A 15,877-nucleotide genomic window follows, 5' to 3' on the forward strand; every position below is an offset into this window, starting at 1 on the left:
TTGTTTTCCCAAAGAGCAGCGGGATTTAATGACATGTAAACGAGCAGCAGGCTGACAGAACGTGCAATAGATAGGGAAGTTTTGTGCACCAGCTCATCAGATGCCTTTGCTCTCAGCGACAGGGCAAGGGGTAATGGCCTCACGTAGCAGCGGGGGATGTTGGGGTTGGACACAGGGATAAACGTCCCAGAAAGAGCGCTGCTGCGTGGCACAGCTGCTCGGGGAGGGGGTGCGGTCACCGTCCCTGGAGGCGTTGAAGTCCCGCGGAGATGCGGCGCTGAGGGACGCGCTCAGAGGGCGCGGTGGGCGCTGGCGGATGGGCGAGATGGCGTTAGTGGTCTTTTTCAACCTTCGCGATTGTGCGATTCTATTTACGTTGGTGCAAAAGTTTGTTTAAAGACACCGCTCAGCTCCGACCGCCTCAACACCGCCGCCCAGCCCGGCAGCCGGCCCGGCCTCTGCGGGGCGGGGCCGCGTCCCGGCGCAGTGGGCGGAGGCAGTAGCAGGCGGGTGCACGCGGGATAAGATGGCGGCGGCCGAGGCGGCGGCGTTGCGCGTGGTGCGGCAGGAGCAGGAGCTGCGCCGGCTGGCGGCGGAGGTCGGGCGCCTGAAGGAGCGCGAGCCGCCGGGCTGTGCCGAGAGCTGCAGCCCCGAGCTGCAGCGGCTGAGGGCGGAGAACGAGAAGCTGCGCTACCGCCTCCTGCACCTGCGCCGCAGCCTGGCGGCCGAGCTGGCCCGAGCGGCGCCGGAGGAGCCCCGAGCCGGCGGCGAGGTAGTAGCGCTCGGGCGGGACGGGCCTCGGCCGGTGAGGGGGTCCTGGGCGGGGCGGCCTGCGAGCCGACACCGGCCCGGGTTATGACCCGGCCCGCGGGACCCGAGCGGGGCTGCTCCGCAGGGCGTGAGCGCAGTTACTGTAGCAGACTACCGATATTGCTGACTGGGCCGTGTAAGCCCCTCAGGATCTTGGTGCTGCTGATGGCTGAAACAATGTTGAGGAAATGATATTGAGAAGACTGTTTGGTCAGCCGTGTCGCGCTGTTTGCTGGCCGCCACATGGCTGTGGCTTTACGTGACTTGTGTGTGAATGGGCTGACTGCCCTGTTGGCCCGACACCAGGCTGGCTGCTTCGCTTGGTTCTGGGACTGCTTGGGAAGGCCTCAGGAGCACGGTGGTACACTTCACTTCTTATTCTCGTTCTTTCAGGAAGTGTCTGCACTAGGACCTGCTGTTGTGGCAGACCAAAAGGAAAAGGAAGTTGTCAGCGGACACAAGAGTGAAGTACGTGGATTTTATACCACGTAAATGAAGGAGTGCTGTTGTTTGGTTTGGTTGAAATGCTGAAATCTGAAGTACCTTGCTGTATTCTGAAATCTCAGGAAGAAGGCATGCAATCATGATTGACAAAATGGATCATCTCAGACTTTCAGCTTGCATGCAGAGTTCTTACATCTTCACAGCTCTCTACTTTCTATATAACAGTAGTGCATAGGCTTTTGGGAAATAAGGATCAGGGTATCATGGTTCCTAAAGAGAATTGTGTTTCATGAATAGCCAAATAGTGTGTATTGTGAAGGAAGGTGTTCACAGGAGTAGCTGTTGTTTGATAGATCATAACTTGTTTCCTTTAGTTTAGAAGAAAACTCCTAAACTCTCTTGAGGTACTTGATTCTGAGTCTTTGAAAGGACCAGCAGAAGTGAGCTCTCATTGGTACAATCCAAACTTCTCTGGGCTGTCAGCCAAATGCAAACTGGGGCAGAAGTATGTGCTGTTCTCTGAGGTCAGATGCATAAAGCCATTTAGATCCAGATGGAATATTGGAAATCAACTATAAAATAGTCAGCAATCTGGACTGGACTGTTATTTGCAAAAGCTGTACTACATGCTAGTACAAATTCTAGCATATTAAAATCTGGTCTCTGTTGGAACCTCTAGGGACCTATCAGCGCTGTAAACCTCTTTCTTCTGTTTCTCTTGCAAATAATTTTTGGTTAGTGTGTATGATTTCATTTCCTTCTTACAGTTACAGCATGAGCCAAAATTCATAGAAGACAGGCTGAAGCTTTATGAAACACTGAAGAAAGAACACGATGCTTTGCTAGCTTACAGAGCAGCCAACGAGACAAAGCTTATCAAAATTACTCTGACGGATGGAAAGATAGTTGATGGGGAGTCTTGGAAAACCACACCATATCAGCTAGCTGTAGGAATCAGGTAACTTGCAGAGGGAATTGTACTTTTGAGGTGATAAATCGGTTACTGTTATTTGCCTCTTACCTTGTTGCATAAAAAATGTATGTTGTAGTTAGTTTATGGTGGCTCTTAAGTTGCTTTCCTTGGAAAGCATTGTTGAGGCCTCAGCTGAGCCAAAGGTGTAGCAGGGTTGTGCGTTGTTGTTATGAGTGATGCTGGAGGCTGTATGCCAGGATAGTAATACTTGCTTCCAATTGAAAAATGCAACAGTTGTTCAGACTGCCAAGAACTAAGAGACGTGTAAAGGTTTGTGAGTTACTGGCTAATGGTAGAGTATTATGAGCAGATCCCTAGTACTGCAGGTTGAATTAACCTTGAAGTCCTCAAAGTTCTACGCTTTGAAAGTAGAAAAATGCTTAAAATAACCTACCCAAAACATAAAGACTAAAGGTCTTTATATGCTATGAGGTGTGATTGGCATCATTGGGTGCAGAAACCTAACCACTTTTGCGAATTTGAATCTAAATACTGTGGTCTCTTTGTGTTCTTTAGTCAGGGCTTGGCTTCGAATGCAGTCATAGCCAAAGTGAACGGGGAACTGTGGGACCTGGATCGTCCTCTGGAGGGAGATTGTACTCTGGAGCTGCTTATGTTTGATGATGAAGAAGCACAAGCTGTAAGTAAATCTGTTTTTCACTTGATTAGAAGAATTGATGACATTAAATTGATTGCGTCATTATTCTTTTTAAATCTCAAAAAAAAAAACTGTTCAAGAAATTTTTTGCATGATTTTATAAAGATGATTAGATATTATGTAACTGATGTATAGGTGAAGTAAATCTTGCTGTTCTTTTCTTCCTTGTACATGAACAGGTTATTTCTCAAACAGATTTTGTATGCAATGTCATGATTTGTGTACTAATTGAAGTAGTTTGCCCGAGATGTGTGATCTGTGGTGTGATCAGAGGATGTGTTTGAGGATCAGGAACTGAAGACGTCAGTGAGGCTGGCTTAGAATTTTCTAGGAATTGCACAATATCAAATTTGAGTCATAAATGAAATGTACACATCTGTGTATTGACAGTACTTGTTAGAAACGTAAGTGAGCACATCTTGGTGCATAGACTTTAAACTGACTGGAAACTGCCTTGCTCATTAAGTGAACAAAATGTTAATTGCAGTGGCTGAGTTGTGCGGAAGTATATTTGTATTTCAGAGTAAAATTAGATGAGGGTGAATGCTACAGCTGCCACTGTATTGTCAAAGGAGTAGTTATCACATTCAGAATCACCTAGAAAATATTTAGCACGGTTGAAAATGACAGCAAAAAAGTTGGCATGATTTTCATCAAATGTAAAAGGTGATGGCTGATCAGTTTCTCATCTGAAGCCATGTGTTTGTATTGTTTTTTTTTTAATTTTAATACAACAACAATCCCATGACTTGCCCATCTGATTTGATTTGCAGGTTTACTGGCATTCAAGCGCTCATATTCTTGGAGAGGCCATGGAAGGATATTATGGGGGCTGCTTGTGCTACGGGCCACCAATTGAGAATGGGTTTTATTATGACATGTACATCGAGGACAGGTAAGTATTCAGTAAGGACTTTAACACACATTACTGTAGTGTAGTGCTAGAGTATTTTACTCCATAATAGTTCTGTATGTTCAAAGTAAGATCATGTGTCACTAGTATTGCCTGAATGTGAGAAGTTGGCCATCTTTTAGTAGAGATGTATAGAGTGCATGCTTGTCTAGTTTCTTACATTCAGGAGCAGTGTTCAGGCAGCTGCTGCTGCTCAGTACTTGTGGTTGTTGAATGCTCTGTGGAAAACAAAGAAAAGCGGAGTGCTTCTTTTAATTCCTGGGACAAATAGGAGGAAGTTTCCTTGAGGAATCACATGTAGAAATGATACTTATGGATGTAACTCATTTTGGTGTTGACTCATTGTCTAATCATTGTGCACAGCTTTACAATTCTGGTTGCTTTTCCCTGTTTATCTCCCTGTAGTCAGAGAGAATGCTGAGTCTGCGTTCTGCACCAGCTGTTAAGCTAGCTCCTGCAGCTCAGTTTCCCATGTGTACTTGGAGCTAATGGTCTTCCAGGCACTTAAATGAATCAAACACTGTTACCTGGGTGATTTGAATGAGATTGTTTGGGGTGATACCATTTGTGTTTCAGAGCTATGTGTATGAAAGTACACCTGGTATTAAAGATCTAAGACATTATTGTGACAGTTCACAACATGTCCCATGGTTTTCAAATTAGTCCACTGTAATTTTCTTACTTAAAGAATGTGACTATCAAAATAATTGCTTTCTGTTTTCTTTTGTCCTCTTCTGTTTAGAGGTGTATCTAGTACTGAATTCCCAGCACTAGAGGACTGCTGTAAAAATATCATAAAAGAAAAGCAGCCTTTTGAAAGGCTGGAAGTCAAGAAGGAGATCCTGTTAGAAATGTTTAAGGTAAATCTTTGGAGTACCAGTGATTCTGACGATGATGTTTTACAACGTAACTTATAAAATACTGCCTGTAAAATCAGAATTGTACCTTCTAATAATAAAAGAACTGTAGCATTCTGTCTCCCTTTTCCATGTCCTTCACAAGTGTTCAAGAGTTTTTCAAGCAATAACAAAACAACTTCTTGTTGTACAAAAACACCTCAAGCTCAGTGAGATTATTGGTGCTTAAAAGGCGTATGTTCATTCTGGTTAACTTGCAGAGATTAATAAGAAAAGACTTTATTCTCTAGACCTCCATTTTATACTGTGAATATTAACAGTCTCACTGTCCTGTGTTTTAATTGCCTTTCAGAAGTCTTTTGAGGCTTTCAGGTGTTAATCGCCATGTTTAACACCTTGTCATTAAAATGAAGGTACTTAGTCTCTACCCTCTTGCTTTATAACCTTTTTGGAAGGCTGTTGAATGCGTGTGTATGTGACCATCTGACTTGATGGTTGTGATAGTCGTTTATTAATGCACTTGTATTATTAATACATAATTTTGGAATGGAATGCTAGTAGCTGTTGTAATGGTGTTCCTGTATTTTCATGTTTCCTCATGCAGTATAACAAATTTAAGTGTCGTATCCTTAATGAGAAGGTGAACACACCAACTACCACAGTTTACAGGTAAACAAAATAAATTAAAAGGTTTACAAAACACTTATACTGTTAAGTGTATTTCATTTTATTTGAGAGGATTTTTTTCTTTTTTTTAATTTCTGAATACTTGTATAATCAGGAATTAGGCTTTCAATTAGCAGTATTAATTTACAGAAAGCCAGATATTTCCTTTCTTTGTTAGGACAGATCAGAGCTCCGCTGGTGGGCAAATGGCAGATCTGTTCAGTCTTTGCCTCTTCAATAAAAATATTAAATAAATTACCACCACTACAATTGAGTGACTGGGTAGTGGGTGAAACTAATTCTAGCTCAGTGTGTGATGAGGATCCTGTGCATGCAGTTGCAAGGAATAAACGTATTAATAAAAAATGAGAAAAGCATTTTTTTGTTTATAGTTTGAAATTTCCTGAGTGAATTTACATGTGGAAATATATGAATTACTGTGTGTGACACAGTGGTTTTGGTAATTTGGCAACCAATGTGATGAGTGTTGATCAAGTGAATGTTCTGCTTTGAGTACAAGACACAGTTTTAAGATGCACAGAATTGGCCGAGTGTTACATGTGTAGATATTTATTAATTATTTGAGCATGTAAAGCAATACCTTGTATGTCATTATAACTGTATTTTAAAATGCTGGACTGTTTTGAAATAAACACTTCCTTTCTTTTGGTGTATAGATGTGGTCCACTGATTGATCTCTGCAGGGGCCCACATGTGAGACACACTGGAAAAATTAAGGCCCTTAAAATATTTAAGGTAAGTTTAAATAAACTGCATTTTTAAAACTTAACTACCATAAGCTGGTCAGTTAATTTATTTCTTTACTTGAAGTGACAAGATCCTTTGTATTGTTTTCTTTGCTTACTCTAAAAATAGTCCCTTATTTCTTTCCCCTTTCTCATCAAACAGGTAGAACTACAGACTTTCCTCCCTCATCCATTTCCAGAGCTTACTCATTGTTGACTATTGCAGCAATCATCAGTGAAAACTGACAGCATCTTTTTTAAATTTGAGTGTTAGTGCAGTTAAGTTAATGCTTGGACTATAATGAAAAGGAGAGCAAATACACTCAGGGCAGTGGTACGGAGCTAGCTATCCCATGCACAGAAGAGAAGTTAATGTGACAGTACAGCTGTCAGTAGTTGTGTTGGTATCTTCAGCAGCATTGTACTGTGTAGTGCAGATGTTCTGGTCTGGCTTTGTACTTGCTGTCACATCTTTCTGCCATTCTGTCCATGCATTATGCATGTTCGCTTCATTCTGTGGTGAATGAACATCCAAGATGCAAATTGGAACAGAAAATAGTGTTTTTGACCTTGTAAGGTGGGATCTTTCAGGTGTTAGGAGGCAAAGTGGGCACTGGCAGATCTGTAAGTGTTGCTTTTTAAAATGGCATTGCTGATGAGCAGTGTAGTTTAAGTTACTTGTAGATGCTCATTCTGGTGATGTTGTTAGACTGACCCCACTGGAATGCTCATTGTATGTGCTTCTGCTGGCTTCCTGACTGAAGTCTGTGGGGTTTTCTTTAGTTACAAGGATTAGGTGCTCAACTTGTCAGAAAGCTGGGATTTAACTGAGAGTTACTTTTGTTTTGTCTTTTGTTTCCCTTTTGCATTGTTTTGAACTAAAATACTGTTGTTTTTTCATCTCACATTGCGTCTTCTGGAAAAAGAAAACATGATTTGAGTTAAAATACGGAATCTAAGTGAAGTAAATACTGCTTGACTAGTGACTCTTGTTTATACCTTCTGCATTAGCTATGCTGACTAAAAGGCAGTGCAAGCATCTGTAATACAAATAAATGCTGGATGACTGCATGTAGTTCTTACACCAAGTTAAAAGCCATAACATTCAAATGCATTAACATCTACTCCTCTTTCTGAGAATATAACAATACTTATCCTCAACTGTGGGTTTTGTGTATCAGAATTCCTCTACATACTGGGAAGGAAAAGCTGACATGGAAACTCTGCAGAGAATCTATGGAATATCCTTCCCTGATAATAAAATGATGAAGGAATGGGAAAAATTCCAGGAAGAAGCTAAAAACCGGGATCATAGGAAGATTGGGAAGGTGTGCTCTTTTATGGTCTGCTTCTCTTTTATGCTGCTGAAATAGAATTCATTATCTTCTTTGTATTTTTCCTTTCTTCTTTTCAGAGTAATTTGGATGGGAACCTGTTCTATGATTTATCTTACAGTGTACTTTGTATAAATGAAATTTTGAAATATAAATTCAGCTCATCAGTTGCTTACATACTACAGTAACACTGGGAAGAAGTTAGGAGGTAGTCCCTGGGCCTGGGGAGGTATGTCTTAACATTCCTAATGGAGGATATTTTGAGATTATGTAAAACACTAAATTTCTCATAGAAGAGAGAAATTATTGAAAATTGTATGACCAAAACATAATTCATATTCCTTACAGACGCAAATGAGGAAGCAACCTCTACTAGATTTAATTAAAAAAGCAGTATTAAATTGAGTTTAACTCAGAAGAACATTGGTTTGACACAGATGAGGATTGTGACTCAACATGGGTCATGTTGGTATGCAGTGATTCCACAAAGGAGTCATGTTTGCAGTTACCTCTGATGTCTCTTTGTAGAAGTAGTGTAGCTAAAAGGAAAGTATTTGAAAGAAGATAAATTGCCTTGAGGTAGTTGTAAGACAGAACGGGCAGTACAGTTGGAAGCAGAGAGACATACGTTTGAAACACTGAAATGTTGAGTGAAGGTTAGCATCAGTAGCCAGCAGGGAGCAGGCATGGACCTCTCGTTGTGTGCTGATAGGTACCAAAACACGAATATGGGCTGCCTTCATAAGCAGTAATGAACAACAGGGGGTGACTCAGAAGGAGGAGAGTCAGTGAGGAATTTACAGATGAGAGGCTTACAAACTTCCACAGGTGTGGAAGAATGTTCTTTGCTGAAGTATTCGTGTTTGTTTCATTTAACCCATGAAGATTTGAACATACGTACAGAACTTGATGATTGCTCACTTGCATTTTTTCAAAACCAAAATGATCTACTGTCAAAAAATCTATCTATTATCTATGTACCTAGTATCTAATAAATGTAAGAGGCCAAGGTTCTCTAAAGATGTAGCAGAGCCACCCTTCTGAGATTGTATTTGAGATAATTGTGATGAAGAATGACCAGCTTATAAACTTCAGCTGTCAGCCTTCAGATCTCAGTATATGCTTAGCTGTTTTGGTTACTAATGGTAAGATTACTTAAGGCTTCAAGATTCTGAGGAAATGGCTATTTAGATAGCCACTGAGTCAAGTGGGATTCTAGTGTTATTAAAGACTTCCAAGAGTAAGAACTGGAGAAAACAATTTCTCAGCAACAGAAGTTAATTTAACTTCTAGAAAACTTCTAGCAATCATCTTGTTACTGTATTCTTTCATTTTTAAAGTCTCGATTTGTTACAATAATCATTTTCTACAGATAACTACTGGAGATAAATCTGAAATGATGTCACAGAATTCTGTTTTAAATTTACGTAGGAGCAAGAGCTCTTCTTCTTTCATGATTTGAGTCCTGGAAGCTGCTTTTTCCTCCCCAGAGGTGCCTTTCTTTATAATACACTCACAGATTTCATACGAGTGAGTATAGTCTTGTTTAATGCTTTCTGTTGATCTTAAGTGGCATGTTACTTGTAGCACTGAACTGTTTTCAGAGAGAGATGGGTCCATGTATGTAAACACAGCCATTTTCAGCAAGATTATACAGATCTAACCTTTTCCACAATAGGGCAGATGAAAGCATTGCTGAGATACGTTTTAGTTACATAAAACCTACACGCACGTTTACTTACCCAGCAAACTGTCAGAGTAAGAAAACAGTTAAAAAAAGGAGGAAAATAAAAAAAAATCAGGATGTTGCTTGTAGAAAACTATCATCTTGTAAATGTTTAATTTGTTTTACAGGAGGAGTATCACAGGCGTAATTTTACTGAAGTTGTATCTCCAAATGTCTTCAACAGTAAACTCTGGGAAACTTCTGGGCACTGGCAGCACTACAGTGAAAATATGTTCTCTTTTGAAATAGAGAAGGAAACTTTTGCACTTAAACCGATGAACTGTCCGGGACATTGGTTTGTACTTTCAACAGAAAGCCTTCTTACTTTACTATTTTTATCTGTAGTGAGGCTGAGGAGAAATAAATGGAGTGTCAATACAGGTTATCAGCTGTGTGTGCAGTAGCCTAGTGAGCAGCTAGAATGTGTAGAGAGCTCTGTGGCAGCGTGCCAGAGCAGACCAAATAAAACTCTTGCAGGAGGATCTTTCAGTGAGTCTAGGCTAAGGGAGCTAGATTTGTGTGTGTCAATATTAGTCTGTACCAGTAGCAAATATAATTAATGTTGATTAGACTGAGACTTCAGATACAGCTTATTAAAAGTTCTGATTGTTATTCTTAGTGTTGTTTTTTTCTAGGTAGTCTCAAGCAAGGCTTTTTGAGGGCCTTGCATTCTCCATTTGCCTTCCTTTTAGAACATGGACAGTCTGAATGAATAAATGCTTAACAATGATATTGCCATCTCTGTTAAACTGCTAGTTTATGTACTGACTTAAGTCTTCTGTAAGGAGGATATAAGCAAGGTTCCTGTGTTCCTTCTAGCTTGATGTTTGCCCATCGTCCACGATCCTGGAGGGAAATGCCTCTTAGACTTGCAGATTTTGGAGTTCTTCACCGAAATGAACTCTCTGGCACTTTAAGTGGCTTGACTCGTGTGAGGCGCTTCCAGCAAGACGATGCTCACATCTTCTGTACAATAGAACAGGTAAAGAAAAAAATCAAAAGAGAGAATCTCTGCAGCTCAAACTGATGTTGAAAATGTAAAACTCATACAAGTATTTTCACTCCAAGTTCTTCTATTGTGTTTTGTAGCATAATGCTCCGTTCAGTGTTTTTTTTAATTATTGTTTATGTAAAAAGAATAAAATCATATTTGAGGGACATCATTGATATGAATTACAGAACGGGATCTTTGTATAGGAGCTTTCCATTGAGAAAGATAGATATATCAGGCAAATAAATTACAAAAGGCAAAATATTTTTCCCTTTTATTATTCCCCCCTCCCCCAAGAAAATGGCTATTGATCATATTTTACTTACCAGACTAATGTTGAGTGAATACTTCATTCTGCCATTAAGACAGTGGAGGTATGTGAATACGTAGATGCACTCCTGTCAAGTCTGACTTGTGTAATTTGTCTCCAGAAGCCAGTGCATAACATTTTTTTTCATGCTTTTTTCTTCTCTCATTTCTTTGGTGTGATCTTAGGATGTATTTTTTATTTGTGATTGTTGTTATGAAGTGACCTCTGATTAGTGAACTCTGATTATGAAGAATTCAGCAAATCCAATTGGGTTTTGATGTAAATAAATTGTAACAATATTGTTTGTTTTTTTTTTCAACTAATTCATTTTGTTTACATTTAAGATTGAAGAAGAAATTAAGGGCTGTCTTGATTTCTTGAAGTCAGTTTATTCTATCTTTGGCTTTACCTTCCAACTGCATCTTTCAACAAGACCAGAAAACTATCTAGGAGAATTAGAGATTTGGGATCGTGCAGAAAAGGTAATTAATTTAAAAGAAGAAATGAACAAAATACCTTTTTAATATCTGCAGAGTTTTAAGAAAGTGGATGTTTAGCTAAATTGTTTCATGTTGAACAGTGAAATATGTGAAGCTATGTAAACTGGATACTAAATATTATCCTGAATAGAAACGCAAGTTGAAAAACTGTATAATACGTGAGGTTTCTAAATAGAATGAGGAATTTCAGATTTTCACTGAGTCTCTTATCTTGAACTGTTTGGTTTTTTTTTGTCAGATTAATCTCAATCTTTTTTTACTGGGAAGTACTTGTATTTTAGAGTCTATCATAAGAGATTAGGTGTTTGAACAATACAAGTTGACTTGCTTAGTGTTTCATAGAAAAGTGCTTACACTTTTACAGTGATGAAGGGCTCCCATACACCTGTAAAAAAAAACAAAAAAAACCACCCCACCTGTTGAGGGGTTTTGTTGTTGTTGTAATTACTCTTTCTGTTTATGATCAGCAACTTCAGAACAGTTTGGATAACTTTGGAGTACAATGGACATTGAATCCAGGAGATGGAGCATTTTATGGTCCTAAGGTTAGTGAATCAGTATTTTAATACAACTTGGGAAAGACAACAGAGACTAAATGTAGGCAAGCTGTATCAGGTTACTGTGTAATCTTTCTTCACAGATTGATATTAAAATCAAAGATGCTCTTGGCAGATACCATCAGTGTGCTACTATCCAGCTTGACTTCCAACTACCCATTCGATTTAATCTTACTTATGTTGGGTGAGTGATTAAACTACCTATCTTCCTCTTCTAACTAGAGTAATTAGAGTGCTTTAATTATCTGCAGTTTCAGTAAACTGAGATATATTAATGCTATGTTGCTCACCTAACAAATTAGTTTGCACCTGAGTAACCTGCAGTGGTTTATGAAGAACATCTCCTGTGAGTGGAGGACTGAGTCCAGAACTTGGAGGAATTTTCTCACTATAATGGTAGCTCACTTTTCTTGCCAACAATGGCAGTTAACAATTAAATTTGATGACCTGGTTGCCATGAGAAAACTGGTAGACAATCAATTATATGGCTCAGTTGTAAATTTCAGTCAAGTCACTGTGTCCCTTTAGGGATGTTGCATTCATGCTCAGACATACATTAAGGAGATGGGATGTTTGGAATAGGAAATGCTTTGTTCTGTTTGTCAGATAAAATTTAGTAACCTTGAGGAACATAAAATATATGCAAGTAGTTTTTATTTAAGAAAAATGTCACTTAGACTTCAAGCTATGAAGAGAGAGGTTTTATCAGCTGCATGAGTTAATTTTAGAACCGTACTGTTTCCTGGGTTGTTTTTCTTATGATGTTTATTTTTATGTAATACTAAAGGCTGAGGGAGATGTTGGTTATTTTTGGTTCTGCTGTATGTTCTTCACTAGACATCATAGTTCTTTAATAGAAAATAAGTTTAGAAACAGTAGCTGGCTCTTTTTTTAATAATCAGGGGTGTGTCACTTGAAGAAAGAAATGAATAGTGAGGGCAGGTAAGATCCTGTGCAAGAAGATAAATTCAAGTCATAGTGGAAAAGAGAGACAGAACATAAAATATTAAAATACACAGAAATGGAGCTGTGTGATTGGGTGTCAAATTATAGAGCATGTCTCTTAAAACTTAGGAACTTAATCTGTGTCACAGTCACTCTGGTTACTGACTGTTCCTTTAAAAGCAGGACTTACTCTATAGTAGATTATTAATATAAAATGGCAATTTTTGCTTAGTATAGCCTACTATTTTTTTCTGCGATAAGTAAAATCAAGAGAATTGTAGGATTGTGTGCATGTGATCCAGGGAAAGTGTGGTTTTGAAATTTTTGTCTCTTTTTCAGTAAGGACGGCGATGATAAAAAGAGGCCAGTGATTATTCACAGAGCTGTTTTGGGATCTGTAGAGAGAATGATAGCTATTCTAGCAGAGAATTATGGAGGAAAATGGTACGTGACACAAATAGAATTCTAAGAAATGCTTGAAAACGTGGTTAGAAAATATAGATCCTCCCCGATGTCTCATACATTACAGTGCAAAATGATTTCCCTGGGGCTTTCTCAACATTAGGTGAGATGGAAAGAAATCTAATTTTACAGTTCCAGTTGTGTATCCTATTTATAGCTCATGGTTAGGAATTCAATTTTGTGAGTTAAGAATTCCAACCAAATGTGTGTGTGCTGTATTTTATTTCTTCCTTTTTACTTTGGTAATCCAGTTTTGGTCCTGGAAGATGCCTGATGTATGTAAAGTAGTTACTCATACAGGCATAATTTAGCCTAGATATGTGATTATTCTTTTTTTCATTTAAGTTGTCCTATTTCATCTCAAGTTAGCTCTGAAGATATTTATTCTTTATTAGATTGAAGGATTAAGGAAGAGTGAGTTCTCACTTTTAAATGCAGAGATTACCCAGGAACTTATCGAGTTATATATGAAAGTGGAAATTCTGTGAAGAATTGAAGTTCTATTTAAATTTGTGAAATTTGTAAGGAGTGAACAGAAGGTTAAAGTTCTGTGTATGTCATTTTACTGGATTCAGTCTGTTTACTGTTCTGTGTGAATTGCAAAGTGTAAATGTAACGTTATACAACAGTCTTAGCATACAGTTCTGTGGATAAGAATGAAAATGTGGAATGCTCATTTATCCTTTTCTTGTTGGGCTTGCCAGGCCGTTCTGGCTGTCTCCACGGCAGGTCATGGTTGTGCCTGTGGGACCTACTTCTGAAGAGTATGCACAGCAGGTGAGAACAGAGCCTTGTGTAGCAAGCAGTGTTAGTAGCTCCTTAAATACTCATCCTTGAGCGAATAGCAAATACTTCAACAACATGGGAGATGTTTTTGGGTCAAGTCATTTTTTCCATACCCTCTACAAATTGTGTAAGCCTGAGAAAGGGAAATATAACTAAACATTTGGAGTTTTGTTACCATGTACAAACTTCAGTAGTAATTACAGAAACACCGTTCTGACCTACAAACCTAATGTATTAATAAATGTTTACTTTAAGCAGATAATTCTATAAGGAGAGGTAGACCTGATTTCTTCTGTTTCTGGGCATGTGTACCCTTGGCCACACTGCATTAGAGAAGAGTTTTTTATCAGCCTCTCACTCCCTTTTTCCTCTAGTGCAAACATAAATGGTTTTCTTCCTTTTCTTCTTCCTATGACTGAGGCATTTTGGCATTCAGCAGTGTAGCTGTCTGAGGAGATCAGCAATTGATATCAATGTTAACTTGTATTCCTTCTAACAAGGAGTTGCTAAGCATTACGGTCTCGTCGAGCTCTTAGAGTGTGTGCAGTATTAATGAAGTCAACAAAATTATTTGAAGATAACCAATATTCATATGAGCAAAGTTATTTACATTTATGAATTATTTATTGGAAGGAATCTTGTTTGTAAAATATATGCTGTAATAGTAAGCATCTTTTTTTAGGTTTGCAGTGAGTTTTTTGAAGCAGGATTTATGTCAGATGTGGATCTAGACCAGAGCTGCACGTTGAACAAGAAAATCAGGAATGCACAATTGGCTCAATATAACTTTATCTTAGGTAACTACCTTTCCGCATATCATTTAGGTTCTCATGCTGGGCATGGTTTGTCTAGGCTCACTTTATAATGGAGGTAGTTTAATACTGTTTTTGATACTTCTTGCAGTGGTTGGAGAGAAGGAGAAAGCAAACTATGCTGTCAACGTGAGAACAAGAGACAACAAAGTTCATGGAGAAATTTCAGTATCGTCTGCAATTGAGAAACTCAAGAAATTTAAGAGTTTACGTATTCCAAATGCAGAAGAAGAATTCTGATGTTGCTGCTAAGGAAAAAACTACTTGTACCAATTACCCATGTAAAATGGTGTTGCTTTCCTTTTCTACAGCAGTAATGCTCATCTGAAAGAATTTGCAGCATTTCCACAAACCAGGCCAAGTTAGCAATGTCTGTTCTCCAAGAATAACATGTGAGAACGCATGCAGTGGGTGACTCCTTTGACAGTCCTGTGGGACTCCACTCTGTGCTAGTTGCAGAGGGCTTTATTAAGACATCCTACACTTCTGTTAAAATATGTTTTACTGTGTGAATAAATAGAGCTGCACTGGCTGAAGGAGCAGGAGGGGAGGTGTGCTGGCTGCTGCTGCAGCTGCTGAACTACCTCAGTCACATAGCAGCTGCTGAACTGACTGGCCTGGAATCCAGAGCTTGCCTTTTGGGTTTCTTTTTTTCTTAAAACAAAAAACAAAAACAACTCTGAATTGTTAAATATGTGTTCTTGGAGTTAAGAGAGTAGCCTGTTCCTTCATGAATTAATGCTCACTAGTGACAAATACACAGCGTCCGGAAATCACAATGTGACAAGGTACTGAATGAACCCCTGCCTCGGGTAACTGCTTGCTGTAAAGGGGATGGCCAAGAATGAAGTCGAATTAACCACCATATCTGTGTGTGGGAAGTGTTTTATTTCTGCCTGTTTGTTGCTGACTTGGCTCTTTAAAAGATAATCCAAAAAAAATCCCACTCAATTCACTGTTCAAAAAAAAAAAAAGGGCATCTAATTTATTGCTGTGGTTGCTTGGGATACTGAGTGCTGTGAAACAGTGAGGGTGAGGTAAAAAAAAAAAAAAAGATTAAGTGAGTTGGAATGCAGATTGGTTCTACTTATAAGCATAAACAATCAAGTCAGATAAATGCATTTTAAAGCTAATGCTGCAGAGCATCTAATTATTGTTTTTGAGACGTGATTTTTGGCTGTCTTTATTTCAGTTTTACTGCTCTTTCAGTAGCAGGAGATTGAGCTGTGAGACTACAGCCACCAGCTGATGTCACTGAGATGGAGCAGAAAGTGCCGCGTGCTGCCGGTGGTAGTCACTACATGCACAGCACCGGTGCTTCCCCCTGCCCGCTGCTTGTGCAGCTTGTGATCCAGGGGCCGGTGCTGTGTGTAGTGCAAGCTGAGGC

The 15,877-nt window shown here is 39.2% G+C and overlaps 1 protein-coding gene across 1 annotated transcript; it reads left to right on the top strand.

Annotated features, from left to right (window-relative positions):
* The first annotated feature begins 526 nt into the window (after positions 1-526).
* LOC136046901 (threonine--tRNA ligase 1, cytoplasmic-like) lies at positions 527-14,999 on the top strand. The gene is made up of 19 exons (XM_065733739.1): positions 527-772; positions 1,204-1,278; positions 2,022-2,212; positions 2,744-2,867; positions 3,659-3,780; positions 4,541-4,658; positions 5,260-5,324; positions 5,999-6,077; positions 7,249-7,395; positions 8,833-8,931; positions 9,256-9,422; positions 9,947-10,109; positions 10,773-10,910; positions 11,396-11,473; positions 11,569-11,669; positions 12,770-12,874; positions 13,597-13,669; positions 14,361-14,475; positions 14,582-14,999. The coding sequence occupies exons 1-19, from the start codon at positions 527-529 to the stop codon at positions 14,728-14,730; spliced, it is 2,355 nt and encodes a 784-aa protein (XP_065589811.1). The 3' UTR covers positions 14,731-14,999.
* Positions 15,000-15,877: the final 878 nt, after the last annotated feature.

The sequence above is a fragment of the Cyrtonyx montezumae genome, unplaced genomic scaffold, assembly GCF_038088225.1.
Source record: "Cyrtonyx montezumae isolate F1298 unplaced genomic scaffold, pur_monq_1.0 scaffold_17, whole genome shotgun sequence".
Taxonomy (NCBI): Eukaryota; Metazoa; Chordata; class Aves; order Galliformes; family Odontophoridae; genus Cyrtonyx; species Cyrtonyx montezumae.

What these genes read in the sequence shown, in the direction of transcription:
- LOC136046901 (XM_065733739.1), top strand. Translation starts at nt 527, where the DNA reads ATGGCGGCGGCCGAGGCGGCGGCGTTGCGCGTGGTGCGGCAGGAGCAG. An exon ending in CCAACTACCACAGTTTACAG is followed by an intron (nt 5,325 to 5,998) that starts GTAAACAAAATA and finishes TTTGGTGTATAG; the next exon opens with ATGTGGTCCACTGATTGATC. An exon ending in AGGCCCTTAAAATATTTAAG is followed by an intron (nt 6,078 to 7,248) that starts GTAAGTTTAAAT and finishes TTTGTGTATCAG; the next exon opens with AATTCCTCTACATACTGGGA.